This window comes from Narcine bancroftii, chromosome 1, assembly GCF_036971445.1.
Source record: "Narcine bancroftii isolate sNarBan1 chromosome 1, sNarBan1.hap1, whole genome shotgun sequence".
NCBI lineage: Eukaryota > Metazoa > Chordata > Chondrichthyes > Torpediniformes > Narcinidae > Narcine > Narcine bancroftii.
The window spans coordinates 99,577,093-99,599,588 of record NC_091469.1 but is presented as its reverse complement, the minus strand read 5'-3'; the positions used below and the strand labels follow the sequence as shown (position 1 = coordinate 99,599,588).

Here is a 22,496-nt window from a genome sequence, read left to right as displayed (position 1 = left end):
TATTCTAGTTTCTTCTTGCATCCCAAATACTTGTAGGTGATAGATAAATTGGCCGTTGTAATTGCTCTTGGTATATAGCTAAGTGGTGAAATTTGGCAGTAGTTGATGGGAAAATTATGCTTATTATATGATTTGTAGAAATGATGATAACAATTTGTGAAGTAAATTCTGACCCACCTCTTCCTTCATATCAAAACATTCTGAATGGATGACATTTCTTCCTGCCTGTAAATGAAATATATTTATAAAAAGCATATTAAAATTTGAAAATATCATCTGAAAATTATAAAATCAAGAGGCCTAATTGTTTTTCTTTCACCATTCTTTAGCACATCCATATATACAGATTAATTTTGATATTATCCAACACATTATATGATTAATTTTAATTTAATCTGGACAATAAACTGGCTATGAAAAGTTATTTCAGATATTATTAATTCTCTGGTTGTGATAGTTTCCAGAATCATAAACAACATTAGAAATTTTCTTTAAATCCTAATTTTTCACTATATTATCCCTGAAATGTTATCAATTCCATGTGTGAATTCTGTCCAGTTTATACTCCAGTGAAATACTATAGCTTTTTAAAAAAAATCTTTACATTCAGACACTGAAGAAAATTGCAAGCACATACCAGAGCCTCCTCCATCATCTTGGGCCCTGCATTTGTGCTTTGAGTCTCCTGAATAAGTCAAAAATAATTTAGTAAAATATAACATGTAAAACAATTACTCTGTCATGACCTTTCATGAGCTAATCTCCATGTAGGTGAGTACTGCACACAAATTTATGATGACAAAGTCATCCTACTATATGTTTCTAAATGACTTGAATTGTAGCAATTTAAAGATTATGTAATGATATTATACTTCATTCTTGGTTTTCTAACTGGCACTTTCCTCAATTGCATTCTGAATAATTGAGATGCTTTCTGTTGCTACTTGGAAATTCTGGAAAATGAACAAATTATGCAAGCAGCAAAATGCAGTAACAGTTTATTAACCTGACTAACAAATGCACAATCAAAATACAAGGACAGCAAACAAAGAAATGATTCAAAGTGTCAGTTGGAAATCAAGTGGGCCACTGTCTTGGGAGGTGCAAACCTTCCAAGCACTATTGGAGCCGCACATTATTATTGGTATAATAGCTTTGGAAGTCTAGAGGGGCTAGCTATCCAGCCTCTGACATACTTTTGTCATTACAGTATTTACATGACTGATTAATTTTCTGGTCAATGGTACCAGGCAGGATGTTGAGATTTCAAGATTCCATAAAGATAATGTCCATGAATTTCAAGAGTACACAGTTGCATTTTTTCTTATTGGAAATAATCATGATTTCTTTACTTGGCAAAAGGCTCAGTTAGTCCAAGAACACAAGTCCAGAATGTTGTTTGGTCTTGTTGTGTTTGTTATATCCAGTCATCATAGAGCAAATCAAATTAACAGAAAACTGGCTTCCATGACTCTGGATATCTCAGAAGAAAGTGGGATGGATCATCTACTCCATTCTTCTGGCTGGACAGAAAATACTTTAGCCTTGTTCTAACATTAAAGCTGGCCTAGATATTATTAATCTGAGGACGTTCCTGGAGTGTTCACCTCCTCTTAGCTGTTTAATTGTTCTGCATTATTCATGACTAGATGTTGCAAGACTGTAAGGCTTTCATCTTGTCAAATGGTTGTGGCAACATTTAGCTCTGCTTAAAATATACTATTTTTGCTGTTTGCGTGCAAGTTTGGCAAATTTTTAAGGTGCATGTTCTTTTCCTGGAATATATTTCTCTTTCAACCAAAATTGATCCTCTGTCTTGATTGCAATGGTAAACTGACAGATATACCTGGCCACAGGTTAAAAAAAAACCTGAGGTATAGCACACAAAAAGGATTAACACATTTGGGTGAAGTAAAAAGGAAATAAAATGTTATGTCAGATAGGAGAGAAGACAAGAAATCTTACCAGTTTATCAACAGTCACTGTTGGGCTCAGGTAGTTGTTTTCCAAAATCAACCCCTCCTTTTCTTGCCCAAAAAATTCTTCAGAACTTTGGTCTTTAATATTTGACTTGTGAGCTCTAGAAACAGAACTATATTTATTTTAAATCTCAATTATTTTATGCTGTTGAAATACAGATATCCCTTGCTTTTCGAACTTTCGCTTTACGTCACTTTGGTTTTACGAAAAACCTACATTAGAACCTGTTTTCACTAATCTGAAGAGGATTTTTGCGTTTATGAAAAAAAGGGAATGAAATGTCACAGTGTCAAGAAGGGCTGTCAGCTGCCATGGCCAGACTTTGGGTGGGTAGTAGTGATCAATATAAGTGGCGACAAGGAGGACTCGCGAGAGCTGGCCTTGTTGGCTGCTATATTGTATTTGGCTTTGGCCTTTTAATAAGTTGAGAACAAACAGGAGGAGGAGGAAGGGTAGATGGAGTGAGGGAGGTACTGAGTGCAGGGGGCATGGGAGGAAAAGGCCTGGGGCAAAAGGAGTCGGCCCCAGGAGAGAGGCCCATAGGTGGTGCCATCTGAGGAATGAGAGGTTGGAGATAAAAGGCAGTGAGTAAGCGAGGAAGAAGAGGTGCATGTTCATTGTATGTGTGTGTGCGTGTGTATCCGGGGTGGGAGGATTGCTAGGGATGTGGGAGCCAAGGGGGCAGCAGCCTGAAAAAGTTTGGAAACCACTGCATTAGATGAATCTGGTATGATTTGATAGGTTATTTTTGTCTGGGAACACTAAAAAAAATTCCCATATTAATTGATGGTAATTGCTTCTTCACTTTATGACATTTCGGTTTATGAAAGGTTTCATACGAATGCTCTACTTTTGGATAGTGGGGTATACCTGTATTCTCTGTATAATGCTGGAAAATTATTGAATATATATGGCCCATTAATGATCTAATTTTCCTCACTGGCTCTGCTCAATGAATTAACAACACTCAAAGGTGAATACCTGTCTATCCAATGTGTTCCATTTATTTTGAGAACTGAACTTAGCAATGAAATCCCAGTTTATATAGGCCATCACAAAATTGTGCTGACCTAGATAAACCTATTTAACAATTTAAACTTTCTCTACTTCACACTCATAACCCTTAATTTTTCTTGCATCCATGAGTCTGTCCGTCTTAATTTCCCGATTGTACCACCACTCCAGGCAATGCATTCGGGCACCCACCAATTTGTGCAAAAAATCGTATCCCTACTGTTTGCAATAAACCTTCCTCCTCTCACCTTAAACAGATGTCCACCTTATCTATATCTCTCATAATCTTATAGACTTCGAATAAGTCATCTCATCCTTTATCATTCCAAAGAGAACTTTGTTTCATAAAACATTCTCCAATCCAAGCAATATCCTTTGCTTAAGAGTAAAACACAAAAGTCTGCAGATGCATTGCCTACATTTTGTTCATACCTTGATGAAGGGCTCAAACCTGAAACATTGGTTATGTATTTTTTATCTTTGCTATATAAAGTATGCTATTTGACCTGCTGAGTTTCTCCAGCATTGTTTTCACTTTAACATCCTCTGCACCTTCTCCAAAGCTGCCACATCCTTCTTGAAATGAGGTGACCAGAACTGAACACAATATTCCAAATAAACAGAGTTTTATATCACTGTAGTATTAGCTCACAGCTCTTGAACTCAATCCCTGACTAATGAAGGCCAACACACCACAAGCCTTCTTAACTACCCTATCAACCTGTGTGGCAACCTTGAGAGATCTATGGATATGGACCTCAAGGTCTCTGTGTTCTTCCACATTGTTAAGAATCATGCCATTAGGGGTAGTGGATTGAGCAGATGTGATTTGGCTGAGCTCTCTGTGAAGAGTTTTTAAAGATGGCTCAAAAGTACTTTGTTGACGACTTTTAAATAAAGTTTACTTATATTGATAACTAACAAAGATGACTGGAAAAAAAAATCGAAACCAAAGTTGGAAGAAGCTTTGAGTTCACCTGTGACATTGACTGATAGCCAGAACCCTCAAATTCAGGAACTTCTGCTCAAGAATTACAGGCAATCCTATCAAGGGTGGAAGCCTGAAGAATGCGGTTTTCAAAAGTTGAAGGAGTGATGAAAGATTTAACAGACTTGCTCAAAAACATGGGTGAGTCAATCACCGATTTAATAGAACAAATGAACAGTGCTGAAAGAGACTTAGGAAAGCACAATAATAAATTGAAAGATCTGCATGACTAAGCAAAACAGTGGGCAATTGAAAAACAACCAGCAGCATTTCAAGGCAAAACAAGAGACGGAAAAGTTTGCTCGTGGACTTTGACATTGGAAGAGAAATTTATGAAGATTGTACTTTTGTGGACAAAGTAAAGATATATTTTTCTTGAGTCATCTGATATTTATTAGGTAACGTTCATTTTTCTTATTGATATTTCACATCAGGGAAATGTTGAATGTTGAACAAAGTAAAAGCAGGGTGTAGATTCTCGACTAAGGGGGGCATAATGGCATCAGGAGGGAAGTTTGCTTTAGGGTGGTGTAGTTATTTTTTATCCTTGGATGATTATGTGGGCTTTTGGGGTTTCTTGTTTACGTCACCATCAGAGCAGGGCATTGCACTTTTTTTCAGAAGGGAAGAGATCATGAGATTATTTAACTATTTACTGTGACTGTATTACACTACAATATCTATTTGTAAATCAATATGGATGAGACATTAAAGTTTATAAGTTTTAATGTTAACAGTTTAAACAGAACGATCAAGAGAATGAAGATTTCGGCACATTTGAAAAAGAAAGGCAGATGTAGTATTTTTACAGGAAACAAATCTTACTAAGGTAGAACATGACAAGTTAAAAAGAGGATAGGTGGGGTAGTCTTCTCTTCATCGTTCAATTCTAAGGCAAGAGGGGTTGCTATTTTAATAAATAAAATATTCCAGTTAGCATAGAGAAAATCAAAAGACCAATTGGGTAGATATGTGATAGTAAATTGTAAGATTTATTCAGAATCATGGACGCTTATGGACATTTATGCACCAAATTATGATGATGAAGCCTTTATAAAGGTTATATTTTTGAAAGCTGTTGAGGGGAGACAAAATATTTTGATAGAAGATTTTAATTTCTGTCTGGATCCGATATTGGATAAATCTGCAAGAATAGTAACTAGGGCTAAGGCTGCCAAAATGATATTATCTTATATGAAGGATCTAAATTTGATTGATATTTAGAGGCAGCTTAACCCAACAGAGAGAGAATATTCTTTCTACTCAAGGGTACATGATGTGCATACAAGAAACAATTTATTTTTACTGTTGCCTGGACTAAAAGATAGGGTGATGAAGTCAGAATATTTATCGAGGTTATTTTCTGATTACTCACCACTTACACTGACCATTTCAACAGTGGAGAAACAGTAAGGTGTTTACAGATGGCATTTGAACCCTATAATGTTAAAGCAGGAGGATTTTAAACAATTTATTAGGTGACAAATAGAAATATTTTGTGAAACAAATTTGGGATCAACAGATAGCAGCTTTTTAAAATGGGATACAATGAAGGCCTTTTTGAGAGGTCAGATTATTTGATTTACAAAAAATGGGAAGAGGGAATATAATGCATAATTAAATAATTTTGAAAAAAGATATTGGAACTATCGAAAGAATATCAAAGAACAAGTGAACAGAATAAATATAGAATAATGGGACACAAAAATTCTATTATAATACCTTACAATTTACAGAGTGGAAAAAAATTCTTAAGACGAGACAAAAATATTATGAACTGGGGGAATGAGCTCAGAAGGTGCTGCCATGGCACTTAAAGGCGGAAAAGTCAGCAAGGGCGATAAATGTAATACAGAAGGATGCCAATATGGTTACATATAAATCAGAAAGAAATACACGATGCCTTTTGGCAATATTACACTAAGCTTTATAAATCAGATTTACCAGGGGATGAAAATGAAATATGTGAGTTCTTAGAAAGCGTTGAACTTTCCAGATTGGATCAAAAGGATAGAAATGGCCTGGATGCTGTTTTTACAAGGGAAGAGACTGAGAAAGCATTAAATACATTGCAGGCTAACAAGTCTCCAGGAGAGGATGGGTTTCCACCTGAGATCTATAAAGAATTCAAAGATATGTTAATGCCATTACTGATGGATGTATTAGATCAAGAGGAGGAGACACAGACACTTCCAGAATCTTTTTCAATGGCAATAATTATGGTATTACCCAAAAAGAATAGAGACCCATTAAAAATGTCATCATACAGCCAATTTCTTTTCTTAATACTGACTATAAAACTGTAGCAAAGGTGTTAGCCAACAGGCTTGGGGAATATCTACTGAAATTAATAAATCCAGACCAGGTGGGATTTGTAAAGAGTAGACATCCAGCAAATAATTTAGTTAGAGTGTTTAATATAAATCATATGACAAAATCTGGGCATAATCCAAGTATAACAGTTTCTCTAGACGCAGAAAAGGTATTTGATTTATTAGAATGGCCCGTTTTTTAAAAACATTGGAGAAATTTGGTATAGGAATGGGATTCATTAATTGGGTTAAGGCATTATAATCACAGTCCACAGGCTAAGATAATTACGAATAGTCAAATGTAGGCAGTATTCCCCTTGAGTAGAACGAGTAGGCAAGGGTGTCATCAGTCTCTAGTATTGTTCATAATAGCAATCGAACCTCTGGCTGAAAATCTCAACAATCCCTTCTAATAATAAGGGCTTCATAGTTAGACAAGATGAGAATAAAATAAGTTTATTTGCGGATTATGTACTTTTATATTTGTCAGATTCAGAAGGGTCCTTGAAAAAGTTACACGAAACTCTCAGAAAATATGATAGAGTGTCTGGTTATAAGGTTAATATGGACAAAAGTGAAATAATGCCCTTAACAAACCATGCTGTTGAAAGATACAAAAGAGGCAGTAGATTTAAATGGAAATCAGATGGGATTAAATATTTGGGAGTAGTAACAGATAACAATTTACAAAATCTGTATAATCTTAATTATTTTTCTTTAATAAAATAGACCAGCACTTACAAAAATGGAAGAGTGAGGTGTTTAAAAATGAAAGTGATGCTGACACTTCAATACTTATTCTAATTATTACCTATAGCTTAATTTAAGAATATTTTCAATTAAACAATCAAGAAAGACAATTCCTATGGAATACCAAAGGGCCTAGAGTTGCATTGGAAAAGCTAATTTGGGATTATAAATTAGGAGGACTGAGACTTACAGATTCCAAAAATATTATCTGGCTACATAAGCAAGAGTTTTAGCATCTTGTTTTGAAGGGAATTCACCAAACAGGGTTCGAATGGGGCTTTCTTCTATGAATGAAGTAACAGCTAAAGACTTTATTTATTAAATGGAGCACTAAATCAATTAACCTTATCTTGGTATGTATGGTGAAAATATGGCAGGAAATTAATTAATGTATTGGAATAAAGTGGGTATTTTGCTAAGAGCTGTTATGTAACAATGTCTTGTTAACTATGAATATGGGTATCAGAATTCAAAACATATGGTTACAAAAGGGTACACCTGGTGACACCAAAACACCATCTTTATAACAGTCTGCTATATGACCAGACTGTTATAAAGATGGTGTTTTGATGTCATATGAACAAATGAGACAGACCTCTTTGGTTTGGCTTTGCGGACGAAGATTTATGGAGGGGTATGTCCACGCCTGCTGCAGGCTCGTTGGTGACTGACAAGTCCGATGCGGGACAGGCAGGCGCGGTTGCAAGGGAAAATTGGTTGGTTGGGGTTGGGTGTTGGGTTTTTCCTCCTTTGTCCTTTGTCAGTGAGGTGGGCGCTATGGTCTTTTTCAAAGGAGGTTGCTGCCCGCCGAACTGTGAAGCGTCAAGATGCACGGTTGGAGGCGATATCAGCCCACTGGCAGTGGTCAATGTGGCAGGCACCAAGAGATTTCTTTAAGCAGTCCTTGTACCTCTTCTTTGGTGCACCTCTGTCTTGGTGGCCAGTGGAGAGCTCGCCATATAACACGATCTTGGGAAGGCGATGGTCCTCCATTCTGGAGACGTGACCAGTTGGGTCTTCAGCAGCATGGATTCGATGCTTGTGGACTCTGCCAGTTCAAGTACTTTGATGTTGGTGATGAAGTCACTCCAATGAATGCTGAGGATGGAGCGGAGACAGCGCTGATGGAAGCATTCTAGGAGCCATAGGTGATGCCGGTAGAGGACCCATGATTCGGAGCCGGACAGGAGCGTGGGTATGACAACGGCTCTGTACACGCTGATCTTTGTGTGTTTCTTCAGGTGGTTGTTTTTCCAGACTCTTTTGTGTAGTCTTCCAAAGGTGCTATTTGCCTTGGTGAATCTGTTGTCTATCTCGTTGTCGATCCTTGCATCAAATGAAATGGTGCAGCCGAGGTAGGTAAACTGGTTGATTGTTTTGAGTTCTGTGTGCTTAATGGAGATGTGGGGGGGTCTGGTAGTCATGGTGGGGAACTGGCTGATGGAGGACCTCAGTTTTCTTCAGGCTGACTTCCAGGCCAAACATTTTGGCAGTTTCCGCAAAACAGGATGCCATGCGCTGGAGAGCTGGCTCTGAATGGGCAACTAAAGCGGCATCGTCTGCAAAGAGTAGTTCACGGACAAGTTGCTCTTGTGTCTTGGTGTGAGCTTGCAGGCCTATGTTAAAGAGTAGGCCTGAGACAGACCTATGGTATACCTAATGGAATATTTCTATGCTTTCTTCTACTGAGAGCTCTTGAGGTACCGATGGGGACAGGCATCAACTCCTCTGGGAGTTAGTGAACTGGAAGAAACACTTTGGATAGGTAATATATTACCAGAATGGTAATATTTATTACCAAAATGTACTTTGCTCTTCAGTTAGAAAGTGATAAACCTGGTCTGTAGAGATCAAGGGAAAGGTGAGAGTCCAACTTAGGTGTTTCAATACCAGAACAATCCTGGTCTGAATGGTGTGTGGATAGTGTAACTTCAACTATTAATGCAAGATATGGGCTGGCTCAATATAATTTTTTACATCAGCTGTATCTCACTCTATAGAAGTTGCACAAATCTAAGCCAGAAATACCAGAACTATGTTTTAGATTTGAAATAGAGGAAGGAACGTTCCTTCATTCATCTTGATCATGTGGCAAGAAATTTCTGAAGTATTTACAAGAATTACAAGGGTGACGTTTCCAAGTGATTCAGAACTTTATTTGTTAGGTAATTTTATAGACATAAGTAACAATCTTAGAGTTTCAAATTACTTTTGTTAAAATTGCACTAGCAGTGGCCAAAAAGTGCATTGCAATCACATGGAAGTCAGACCATATAACGACCATATTTGAACTATGTTGGTGCCCAACTCTAATAATGCTGCTAAATTCAAGAATGATCTCTCCCTGAATCTTGAGGTTAATCTAAATTGTGAGCTCTAACGGTGTACGAAAAGGTATTTAATAAAGGGGGGAAGGGAGGACAGAAGGGGGTAGAATTAGGGTTTTTGTATGTTTTTTTTGCTTTATACAAAATTTATTGAAATGTCATAATTGTTAATTTCCTTATGAAAATAAAAAAAAAAGTATTTAACAAATCCTGCCATTAACCATGTACTCTGCCTTCAAGTTCCACCTTCTAAAATCCATCACTTCACTCTAATCGAGAATGAACTTAATCTGCCACTTTTCCACCAAACTCTGAATCCTGTCTATATCTGGTTGTAAACTTCAACAACCATCTACACTATTCATGACACAAAAGACCTTTATATCATCTGCAAACTTACTGACCATTTCTTCGACAGGTCATTTATAAAAATCTCGAAGAGCATGGGATCCAGAACAAATCTCTGAGGAACTCCACTCCTCACTGACCTCCAGGCAGAATACATTCCATCAATATCCACCTTCTGCTTTCTGCAGACAAGTGAATTCTAAATCCACACATCCAAGGTTCCATGGATCCCATGCCTCATGACTTTTTGAATGAGTCTACCATAAGGGACCTTGTCAAATGACTATCTAAAATCCATATAGACCTCATCTACCATGATCTTCATCAATTTTTTTGTCAAACTGCAAATAAGTATACAGCAATGAAATCCCAGTTCATACTGAGGGTAATGCAACGCAGACTCAACAGAATAAAACAATTAAATTATTACATATTTCCCATATACCACCCTGCTGTCCTCTCTGAAAACAAGTGTATGAGCCCTCCATGTATGTAGACATAGTCATTCTGTTGACTGGCTTCTTTTATCAGATGGATGTCCTTACTGTTTTCTAGAATTGGATGATGTACTTTAACTCATGGCAACAATTCACAAAAGTGCTTGAGACGTTCAACAGGATATGCAGTGTTCATAGAAAACTGTAGGCAGTCCATGTTTCAGACCTGAGCCTTTCATCAGGGATACCAATGATGGGGAAAACACCCAAATAAGATGGTGGAGTGGAAGCATAGACTTACTGGGGACAGGTGAATCCTAGTGGAGGGAGAAGAAAGGAGCTAAATGACAAAGGAGAAAGCAGAGGGCTGAGAAAGTTGCTCTCTGACAGGAAGGAAGCAAGGGAAGGAGAGGGCACCTGACTGGAGATTGTTAAGACAGAATTCAAAGTGCTATTCCTCCAATTTATGTATTGCCTCAATCTGGCAGTACATGAGCCCATGAAAACATTACACCAAAAGTAAAGATCCCAAAACTCCTTTTCTGAAGGGGTTGGAGTTGCTGGGATTATTGGAGTTTTTAAAAGGCTGATGAATAATGCCTTCTTATATAAGGGTTACAATGCATAAGGAGCTAATGGAATGAACAGAGTACCAGTAGGATCTTTTATTATGTAATGGAATAGGATTGATTGATTTCTATTCCCAATGTTCCGATGAGAGTGTGTGCCAGAAGGTCACGTTGCAGATTGATAAATTGTTTTCAATTAATCTGAACATGTTGATTCCCAAAAGTAGGTTAACCACCAAGAAGAAATGTCCTGCTCTATTTACTCAAGTAATTTGAAAGCTGAGAGTACTTGAAATATCAGCTGGGAAGTACACGGATCAGAGGTTGCATGACTACAACAGTCTATGCAATAGGCAGAGACATTTTATGATAGTAAAAATATCTTGTGGAAGAGAATGAAGTGACAAGATGTACAATAGTCAGTGGGATGCATATCCTTCTCAAATTATTCAGCAGTGGAGATTGCTAGGAATAACACATCAGAGAAGATCAGTTCACCATAAGGGACACTGCAGAACAGCAACATATCAAGATTAAGTTGTTATGAGAGATTCCATACACTGGGGACTTTCAGTGTGTTGGTAATCATATTTTGTGTTTAGGTGAACTTTCTTAATCAATGTGTTTTCTGTCCAACTAGAAAGTAGACATTTATAGTTCTGCTGTTAGGGAATGAAGTGGCTAAGGATTAATGGGAGAACACTAGAGTAACAGTAAATCAGCATTAGATTTAATTAGTAATAAAAAGCAAAATAAAAAATCCAAAGCAGAAATTTTACACTGGAAAACTTGAATGGGATGAAAGAGGCAAAGTGGAACCAATGTGATGTGAAATTGTAATGGACCATCTTCATAAATAGATGTTTCAGGTGGAGAATAGATATATTTCCTTAAATTAAAGATGGGGGAAATCAAAGCCACAGCTTCTTGAATGATGAGCGAGTTATAACATTTGACAAAATAGTTTGTGTAACTCATGTCAAGTAAATTCTTTAATCAAGAATCAGGATGAAAATAATAAGTTGAGAAGATGCAAGAGGCTGGAGAAGCTGGATTTGATCTCCTTAGAGCAAAGAATGTTGACAATTTTTACAAAGGCATAAATGATTGATTTCTTTAAAAAGCTGTTCCCATTCAATGATGATACAAGCATTGGGAAATGAAATTGACGTTTTAATCATGAGACAGAATGGGAATTGAACAACTTTTTTAAAATTTAGTGAATAGTAGTGAACTTGAACTCAGACTCTGAAGTGGGAGTGGAGAAATATTGCTAATCTCAGCTCCAGAAAGGCAGAACATGATGGAGTGATTGTCTACTGAGTCAATGTGGGTGGAAGTCAGACACTGGAAGGGAGCAATCACTCTACTACGAGTATTCTAAATGCCCCTAATAGCCTCCAGGTTAATGAAAAGCAAATACATGGACAGATTTTGAAAACCATAGAATGCTACAGTACAGAAAATAGGGCATTCTAGTCTATCCCAACCACTATTTCACTAGTCCCATTGAGCTGCTCCAACTCCATAACCCTCCTCTCCTATCCATGTATCTATCCAATCCATTTTTAAAATCAAAATAGAGCCTGCATTCACCATATCAGATGGCAAGCTATTCCACACTCCCACCTCTCTCTGAGTGAAGAACTTTCCCCTAAACCTTTCCCTTTTCACCTTAAATCTATGTCTTCTTGTATTTATCTACCCCAATCCAAACAGAAAAGCCTACTTGCATCCACTCTGTCTATACCTCTCATAATCTTGTAAACTTCTACCAAATCTCCCCTCATTCTTCTTCATTCCAAGGAATAAAGTCCTAACCTGTTTAATCTTTCCCTGTAACTCAACTCCTGAAGACCTAGCCACATCCTAGTAAATCTTCTATGCACTTTTTCAATCTTATTGATGTCCTTCTTGTATTTAGGCAATATTCCAAATTTCACAATATTCCAAATTTGACCTCACCAATGTCTTAAACAACTTCAACGTAACATCCCAAATCCTATACGCAATAAAGACTAAGATGCCAAAAGCCTTCTTTACAAACCTGTTCACTGTGACACCACCTTCAGTGAACAATGCATCTGCATTCTCAGATCTCTTTGCTCCTCCGTACTCCTCAGTGCTCTACCATTTACTGTGTATGTCCAACCTTGGTTAGGCCTTTCAAAATGCATCACCTCACACTTATCTACAATAAACTCCATCTGCCATTTTTTGGCCCATCCTCACAGTTGGTCCGGAACACACTGCAAGCTTTGAAAATCTTCCTCTGCCCACAACTCCTCCTATCTTTGTGCCATCAGCAAACTTGCTGATCAAGTTTTCCACATTATCATCCAGATCATTGAAATAGACAACAAAGGTCTCAACACAGATCCCTGAGACATACAACTCATCAAACGCCTTCAGTCTGAGAATCCTTGGCCACTACCACTCTGTTTTCTCCCACACAGCCAATTTCAAATCTAGTTTACAACCTCTCCATGGATACCTAGTGTCTTAACCTTTTGAACTAACATCCTACTGGAACCTTGTCAAAGGCCATGTTGACAACATCCGCAACCTTTCCTTCATCTACATTCTTGATAACCTCCTCAAAAAAAACTCTACAAGATTTGTTAAACACTACCTACCACCAACAAAGCCATGCTGAATGTCCTTAATCAGCCCATGGCTGTCCAAATACCTATATATTCTATCTCTCAGAACTCCTTCCAATAATTTACCTACTACTGATGTCAGGCTCACTGGCCTATAATTACCTGGTTTATTTTTGGAGCCTTTGTTAAAAAAAATGGGACAACATGGGCTACCCTCCAATCATCTGGCACCTCACCTTGCCTAAGGACATTTTAAATATAATCTCCCATGGCCCCTGCAATTTCTACACTAGTCTCCCTCAAGGTCGCGAGGGAATATCATATCTGGCCCAGGGGATTTATCTACCTTTATTCGCTTTAAGGCAGCAAGCATTTCCATGACACTTGTGCTTGTTTCCCTTCCTTCCTTATGCACTATGCCAGTTTCCTGAGTAAATACGGATTACTTAAGGCTCCACACACAGTTGACCACTCTGATCCTGGGGATTACTTAAGGCTTCACACATAGTTGACCACTCTGATCCTGGGGATTACTTAAGGCTCCACACATAGTTGAACACTCTGATCCTCTAGGGGATTACTTAAGGCTCCACACATAGTTGACCACTCTGATCCTGGGGATTACTTAAGGCTCCACACATAGTTGACCACTCTGATCCTGGGGATTACTTAACGCTCCACACATAGTTGAACACTCTGATCCTCTAGGGGATTACTTAAGGCTCCACACATAGTTGACCACTCTGATCCTCTAGGGGATTACTTAAGGTTCCACACATAGTTGACCACTCTGATCCTCTAGGGGATTACTTAAGGCTCCACACATAGTTGACCACTCTGATCCTGGGGATTACTTAAGGCTCCACACATAGTTGACCACTCTGATCCTTTAGGGCAGGGGTGTCAAACTCAAATTCACAGAGGGCCAAAATTAAAAATTTGGACTAAGTCGTTGCCAAATTAAATATTTATTGAAAATTTTCAACAACATCTGCATGTTTTCTCTTCTTTCAACATATGTAATGTTAAAATTTTTCTTATTAAAATAAATGTTTAATAATAGTTTTGGTTAAACTCTTTCCAGAAGAAGCATTAACAAATTATTTATTCAATAAATAATATTTCTGTATAGCCTTTAAGCTCCTTTTAAATGTATTTTTTTTTCACAAGCCAACAAGTCAAAAAAATAACAACTTGCTTTAATGACAAACAGGTTTGTCTTTTAAAATGATGAACATATAGTCTGTCTCCCACATGTCTTGAAAGGTCCTGTTTTCTGTCTTTCGTTTGGCCATTTTTCGTAAAGGGTTTATTACATGTGAGTTAGGCGACAGGTCGCAGATGCTAATGAAAGTAAAGAGAGGAGGTGGGGGCGATTAGCGGGCTGACGGGCCGGCACCCACGCATTTGCAAAGCATTCTGGGATTTGTAGTATTAGCTGTGCATGCGCTGTACTGGCGCGGCGGCCAGCGGGCCAGCTCTAATACATAGAGGGCCAAATATAATTATATCACGGGCCAAATTTGGCCCGCGGGCCTGAGTTTGACATGTGTGCTCTAGGGGATTACTTAAGGCTCCACACATAGTTGACCACTCTGATCCTCTGGGGGATTACTTAATGTTCCACATATAGTTGACCGCTCTGATCCGCTAGGGGAACAATTTTGTCCCTTATTATCCTTTAACTCTTAACATACTTTGGTTTTACGATCACATTATCTGCCAAAGCAACTTGGTGCCTTCTTTTTGCCTTCCTGATTTCCTTCTCGTGTGCTTTCTTGCATTTTCTGTACTCTTTAAGTACCTAATTCGCTCCATGTTACCTGTACTTGCTATGCACTTCCCTCTTCTTCTCAACCAGATCACCAATATCCCTTGAAAACCAGGGTTCCCAATGCCTGTTAACTTTGCCTTTAATCCTAACAGGAACATGCAAACTCTGCACTCTCAAAATTTTGCCTTTGAAGGCCATCCACTTCACACATCCTTGCCAGAAAACAACATATCCCAATCCAGTCTTTCTAGATCCTTTCTCATTTCCACAAATTTAGAATCCCAACATGAGGACCAGACATAACCTTTTCCATACTTAACTTGAAGCTAATGACATTATGGTTATTGGACCCAAAATGTTCCCTAACACATACATATGTCACCTGTCTTGTTCCCTAATAGGAGATCAAGTACTGCATCCTCTCTTAGTTGGTGCCTCTATATATTGATTTAGAAAACTTTCCTGAACACATTTCACAAACTCCAAGCCATCCAGTCCTTTCACAGTATGGGAGTCAATATTTGGAAAGTTAAAATCTCCTACTATCACAACTTTCTGCTTCTTACATTGATCTGCTGTCTCTCTACAGATTTGCTCCTCCAATCCTCTGACTATTGGGCTGTCTATAATACAACCCTATCAGTGTGGTTTCACCTTTCCCATTCCTCAGCTCCACCCATATGACCTCTGTAGACAACTATCCTGACTTCTCACAGCTGAGATATTTTCCCTGACTAGCAATGCCACTCCTCCCCCTTTCATCCCTCCCCCTCTATCACTTCTGAAGCAACGGAACCCTGGAACATTAAGCTGCCACTCCTGTAACCAAGAACCAAATCTCACTAATAGCAATAATATCGTAATCACACGTGTCAATCCATGCCCTAAGATCATCATCCTTTTTAACAATACTTCTTGCATTAAAATAAATAGACGAGAAAATTTCTATCACATACAAACCTTTGATTTCTGTCTATACATGCAGTCCTCTCATGACCTTTATTCTCCTCCTTCTCACAAACTGCTCTAACATTCTGGTTCCCCTCCCCCTGCAAATCTAGTTTAAATCCATTGGGACAAGACTAACAAACCTTGCTGCAAGAATATCAATCCCCTTCTAGTCTGATGCAATCCGTCCCATTGGTACAGATCCCACCTTTCCTAGAACAGAGAGAGCCCAGTGGTCTAGAAATCTGAAGCCCTCCCTATGACACCATGTCCCCAGCCATGTGTTAAGCTGCCTATCCTTCTACTTCTAAACTTTCCAGCACATGGCATAGAAAGTGGTCATGAGATCACTACTCTGGAGGTCCTCTTCTTCAACCAAGAGCCTAACTCCATGAATTCTCCTTGCAGGGCCTCCTCACCCTTCCTACTTACAATATTGGTTCCTTCATGGACCATGACATCTGGCCGATCACCTTCCCACCTAAGAATGTCGTGATTCTGAGATCTCAATCTGAGATATCTCAGACCCTGGCACCAGGGAGGCAACATACCATCAGGTATTCACTATCTCCTCCGCAGAACCTTTCATCTGTCTTCCTAACTATGGAATCCTCTATTACTACAGCTCACCTCATTTTTCCCCTTCCCTTCTTAGCCACAGCACCAGACTCTGTGCCAGAGACCTGATTGCCATGGCTTGTATCAGGAAGGTCATCCCCCTCAATGGTATTTGTTTTTCAGGGAGACAGCCACTGGGAGGGCCCTGCTCTGCCTGCCTGTCCTCTCTCCTCCTAACTGTAACCCAACTACCCTCGGTGTCCCTGCAACTCCTATCTATCACATCTTCTGCCTCCCAAATGCTCTGGAGTTTATCCAACTCCTGGTCCAAAGCCTTAACATGGCTTTTCTTGCATTTGTAGTCATCAAAGAAACTACCAACTTCCAAACAATCCACATCCTACAAGAGGAGCATTCCACTACCCTGGACACCATACCCACACTCTCCTTATCTAACCCTCTCTCTCTATCCCATTCTTTATCACATTCTTTATCACATGGGAGATTAAACATGTGAAAATAACAAGGTTGTCCTCATGGGTGATTTCAACTTGTCTAATACTGACTGGCAGTTCCTCAGTGTAAAAGCTTTAGATTCAGCAGAATTTCTTAGCTGTGTGCAAGGACTCCTGACACAGTAGGTAGATAGGCCAACTAGAGGAGAGGTCAAACTTGCTTTAGTACTGGACAATGAACTTGGTCAAGAAACAGATCTCTTGATGAGCAAGCATTTCAAATAGTGACAACTCCCTAGCCTATAGCATAGCCATAAACAAGGATAGGAACAGAAAGTGTGAAAGTGTTTAATTGAGGAAGGACTAATAATGATGGCATTAGACATGCATATGAGGGCATAAATTTGGAATAGATGTTTTCACACAGCAGATATGTGAAGGATGTTTAGGGACTAGATGCATGGGGTACCAGATTAGTCTGTCCTATTGAGACATGAAAAGGATGTTAGGGTTAAAGTGAACTGGAAATCACTGTTTATGGGCAGATTAGATGACTGGCCTTTCCTCTTGGCTCTGCCCCCATCGGTCCCGATATAAACCTTGTTTTCCTGCCTTATCTCCATTTTATCTGAAGACCATTATAGATACCGGCTGTTAATTGTAAGCTAATAAAAGCATGTTTGTACTCTACACAAGTCTCCAAGTACTATCAATCACATTAAAATTTTATTAGCTTACTTTTGGAAATGGGATAAAAGCCCTATTGAAGCCAGGCATGCTCCAGGACCCTCTGTCCCCAGAAACCCTGGAAGAATTTGCCTACTGGTTGGAGTGCTTCCACTCTTACCTAACGGCCACCCGAGAAGTCTTCGACTCCGACAGCCTCCAGAGATTGGCCCTCCTCTCCTGAGTCAGTTCCAAGGGATACACAGTCATCAGAAAATGCATGACATATGAGACAGTCATCGAAAGCCTTAAGGCCAACCACATGAGGCCTCAGAACGACATGCTGGTGAGACACCGACTCTCTCAATATTGTCAATGACCGGGTGAATCGCTGGATGACTATATTCTGGAACTATGGACACTGATGAGAAAGTGCCACTACGAAGCGGTCTCAGCCCTGGTGAGAGAATAAGAGCAAGACCGGGATACAGTCATAGCAGGAATGATCGAGCTATGTGAGGCAGTGACTGCTAGTGTTGGGAATGAAGGACCTTGCCAGTACTTTCGATCTGGCAAAATCACTTGGAATGCCCAACTAGGAGAGGACGACCTCTCTAACGAAAGTGGCACCTTCTTGGAAAATCAGGCTTGTGGAGCGCAGCCGTCCCCAGTACTGACTACTGCAGCCACACGCACCAGGGATGCTATTTCTGTGGATAGGCCAAATACCCCCATGCCAGATGCCCCTTGAAGGATTCTGTGTGTTCAGGATATGGTAAGAGGGGACACTGGGTGAAAGTCTGTCGGGCCAAGGGGAACCCCAGGAAGGCAACTGCGCAAATGACCACCAAACCGTCGTATGCCCCATGCTCAAGCCCAGAAGTGCGGGTCCCTGCCTCTCCATGCTGCTCACTGCTTCCATCTTGCTGCCCCTCGTGGTCGATGCCATCTTCCTGGCCCTCGGATCAAGATGACATCAACAGGGAGATGAATGCAGCCTCCAGAGCTCTGGCATCAGTCGTCCTCAACTAGGCAAAACCCCAGCAGATGAACAACTCAACAATGGAGGTGAGGGTAAACGGTCATCTGACAATTGTTTAATAGATACGGCTCAACTGAGAGCTTTATAAACTCTGTGATTACTTGGCAGTACAATTTAAAGGTTTCCCCAATGGACTACCGTATTTATCTAGCACCGCAATTGTATTTGGCGACTATTCAAGGGTATTGACTGTAAAAGGGGGAATTTTGTAAGTTCCGATTGTATGTATTGAAGGATTTGTGTGCTTCTGTATTGCTGGGCCGAGACTTTCCGTGTCAACTTAAAAGCGTGACCATGGAGTATTCAGGCCCACTCCCTCCAATCACGGAGCAGAACAAAAGGTTCCAAAAGCCAGACACTACATGCGGTCTCTCCACGCTGAATATCAAACCCCCCCCCAACCTTGTTTCAGAACCTAACCCCCGACTGTAAGCTGATAGTCACAAAGAGCAGGCGCTACAGTGCAGGGGACCAAGAATTTATTAGAGCCGAAATGCCAACAGCTGCTTAAAGAAAAAATTAATGAACCTAGCAACAGCCCGTAGAGAGCCCAGGTGGTAGTCGTGAGAGGGGGAGAAAAGCCCAGGCTAGTGACTGACTATAGCCAAACTATTAATTGCTTCACAGTCCTGGACGCATACCCACCTCCCCCAAATCTCAGACATAGTGAATGAAATTGCGCAGTACTGAGTCCATTGACCATCACCAGCTACCGATCTGTTCTGAGGACTGTCCCTATACAGCATTTGAGGCAGATTGACAGTTTTATCAGTTCCTGAGGGCCCCTTTTGGTATTACGAATGGTGCTTGGCCTTCTAGAGGCAGATGGACGAAATGGAAGAACGAGTTAAGGGCTACCTTCCCTCATCTCAACAACGTCACCATTTGTGGACACAATCTGGAGGAACATGACGCCAATCTTCGGAAGTTTCTCCTACAGCCAAATCCCTGAACCTCACACACAATGTCAGTAGGTGTGTGTTCCGGACTAAACGTCTAGCTATCCTGGGTTATGTGGTGAAGAATGGCATCATAGGCCCAGACCCTGAGCGTAAGCACCCCCTCTTAGACCTCCCGATCCCAAGGACCATGAAAGTTTTAAGGAGGTGCCTGGGCTTCTTCTCATACTATGCCCAGTTGGTACCTCATTATGTTGACAAGGTCTGCCCCCTTTTTAAATCCACCTCCTTTCCATTACTGGCCAAAGCCCAGGCGGCTTTTAGCTATGTCAGGAACTATATTGCTAAGGCCACCATGCACGTGGTGGACGAAAACACACTATTCCAGGTGGAGAGTGATGCCATTGACGTAGCTCTGGCCACGATCCTTAACCAGGCGGGCAGGCCGGTAGCTTTCTTTTCCCGCACCCTGCAAGGCCACAAGCACCCCCATGCCAGATGCCCCTTGAAGGATTCTGTGTGTTCAGGATATGGTAAGAGGGGACACTGGGTGGAGAAAGAGGCTCAAGCCATTGTGGAGGCCATCAAGCACTGGAGGGACTAGCTGGCTGGCAGGAAATTTACACTGCTCAATGATCAGTGATCTGTAGGATTCATGGTCAATAACACTGTGGTGTGCTGAGGTAGCAGCAAGCAAAAAAAAACTGTACAACAGGCTTTATTCAGGTAAAGTTCTGAACACCAGTTCATGCTTCGGTAGCTCCCATGTGATTGGCTCAGGAGGGGTCGGCTCAGGTCTATATTCGGGTCGGCTGGTTGACAGCCGGCAGGTTGAGTCAGCCCTTAGGCCGTCTTCCTGCAGGTACAGAGATTGCCCCCTGCAGTAGGTTGGTGGTCGTATCATCACAAACACAAAAAGGGGTAAAGAATGACAAGATCGGAAGGTGGAGGATCGAAATCTTCACCTCTAACTATGAGATAGTGTACACTTAATGAACCTCCAGATGCTCTATCCCAAAGAAGCTGTGTTGCTGCACACTCCAGCCAGTTGTGTTCAATTAACGATTAGCTCTGCCACCCGGGCATCACCTGCATGGCTCACCTCATCAAGGCATGTAACTTACCCTTCTCTACTGAAGACATCAGGCAAAAGACCAGGTCATGCCAAGTCTGTGCTGAGTGCAAACCGTACTTCTACCGCCCTGATAAAGTACACCTGATAAAAGCTTCCTGCCCCTTTGAACGACTCAGCGTTGATTTCAAGGGGAATCTTCCTTCCACCAACGGAAATGTGTATTTCTTAACGTTATTGATGAGTACTCATGCTTTCCATTTGCCATCCCCTGCCCAGACGCCACCCAAGTCACCCCATTTTCACCATGTTCGGGTATCCCAGCTATATTCATAGCATCATTTATGAGTGAAGAGCTACACCGACACCTGCTTGTAAGAGGCATCACCTCAAGCAGGGTGACTAGCTACAATCTCCGAGGGAACGGACAAGTTGAAAGGAGAATGCAATGATTTGGAACACTGTGAAATTAGCTCTCCAGTCTAAAGGCCTTCCAGACTCACGCTGGCAAGAGGTTCTGCCCACCGCACTCCACTCCATAAGATTGCTTCTCTGCATTGCGACCAATGCGACTCCTCACAAACTAATGTTTGCGCTCCCAAGGAAATCCACATCAGGGATCACTCTTTCAGCATGGCTAATGACACCAGGACCAGTCCTGCTGAAAAAGCACGTGAGGAGAAGCAAAACGGACCCTTTGGTTGAGAGAGTGCACCTATTGCTTGCAAACCCGATATATGCCTATGTGGCATACCTGAATGGCAGAGAGGACAACATCTCAATCAGAGACCTGGCACCTTCAGGAACTGAGGTACCAACACCCACAATAGGCCTGGAACCTCCAAATACCCAACGCAGGGTTCTGGATGACATGGTTCCAACCACACAACCATCATATCCTGAACCCTTAAGTCCCCCTTTGATTCCCAGTATCCAAGACCCACAGGAGGCACAGGAAGTTCTGGAAGAGCAAAATCCACCTGTTCTAAGGCACTCGAGCAGAATAACCAGGCTCTCTGACAGACTCAATTTGTAAATCATTGTATAAAGCTCATGTTGCTAAATGTTGCCTGGATTAGGGAGCATGCCTTATGAAAACAGTTTGAGTGAACTCAAACTTTTCTCATTGGAGCAACAGAAGATAAACGGTGACCTGATAGAGGCATATAAGATGATGAGAGGCATTGATTGTGTGGGTAGTCAGAGGCTTTTTTCCAAGGCTGAAATGGTTGGCACAAGAGGACAAAGGTTTAAGGTGCTGGGGAGTTGGTATAGATGACATATCAGGGGTAGGTGATTTTACGCAGAGAGTGGTGAGTATGTGGAATGGGCTGCCAGCAATGGTGATGGAGGTAGTGGCCAGAGAAGAACACCAGAATAATGTCGGTGGTTCTGACCATGACAGTCTTTGACATGAAGACGAAGTCTATTTGGGTGTGCTGTGGCTGTGCTCCACCTGAAGGGTTGTTGAAGGCATCGCACAGCTGGGCATTTTTTACCATTTTTATCAGGAGATTAGAGGAGCTGTCAGGTCTGTTGTTGACCCCACCAGATAGTCCACCCACATCGATGATGCAGTTGAAGTCACCAGCCAGGACGACTGACCTGGATGTCAACCAGCAGTGGTTGGAGCTGCTATAAGACAGCCATCCTCTCACTCTGCATGGGCAAGGCGTACATGGTGATCAGCCAGAGTGGGGTTTCACGCTACTTTATGTCTACCTCGAGATGTTCCCCAATCATTTCTTTAACCA

General features: G+C 40.8%; 1 protein-coding gene across 15 annotated transcripts in view; it reads right to left on the bottom strand.

The window, feature by feature from the left end:
* Positions 1 to 22,496, bottom strand: part of LOC138761350 (uncharacterized) — a 125,219-nt gene that overhangs the window by 51,806 nt on the left and 50,917 nt on the right. For 13 of the 15 annotated variants that reach the window (XM_069933364.1, XM_069933374.1, XM_069933384.1 and 10 more), the window contains 3 exons: positions 1,966 to 2,092; positions 638 to 685; positions 178 to 225 (listed from right to left, as the gene is read on the bottom strand). In XM_069933364.1, coding sequence (XP_069789465.1) covers positions 178 to 225; positions 638 to 685; positions 1,966 to 2,092 — 223 coding nt within the window. The remainder of the gene's footprint in view (positions 1 to 177; positions 226 to 637; positions 686 to 1,965; positions 2,093 to 22,496) is intronic. The other 2 variants (XM_069933400.1, XM_069933320.1) reach the window with 1 other exon arrangement.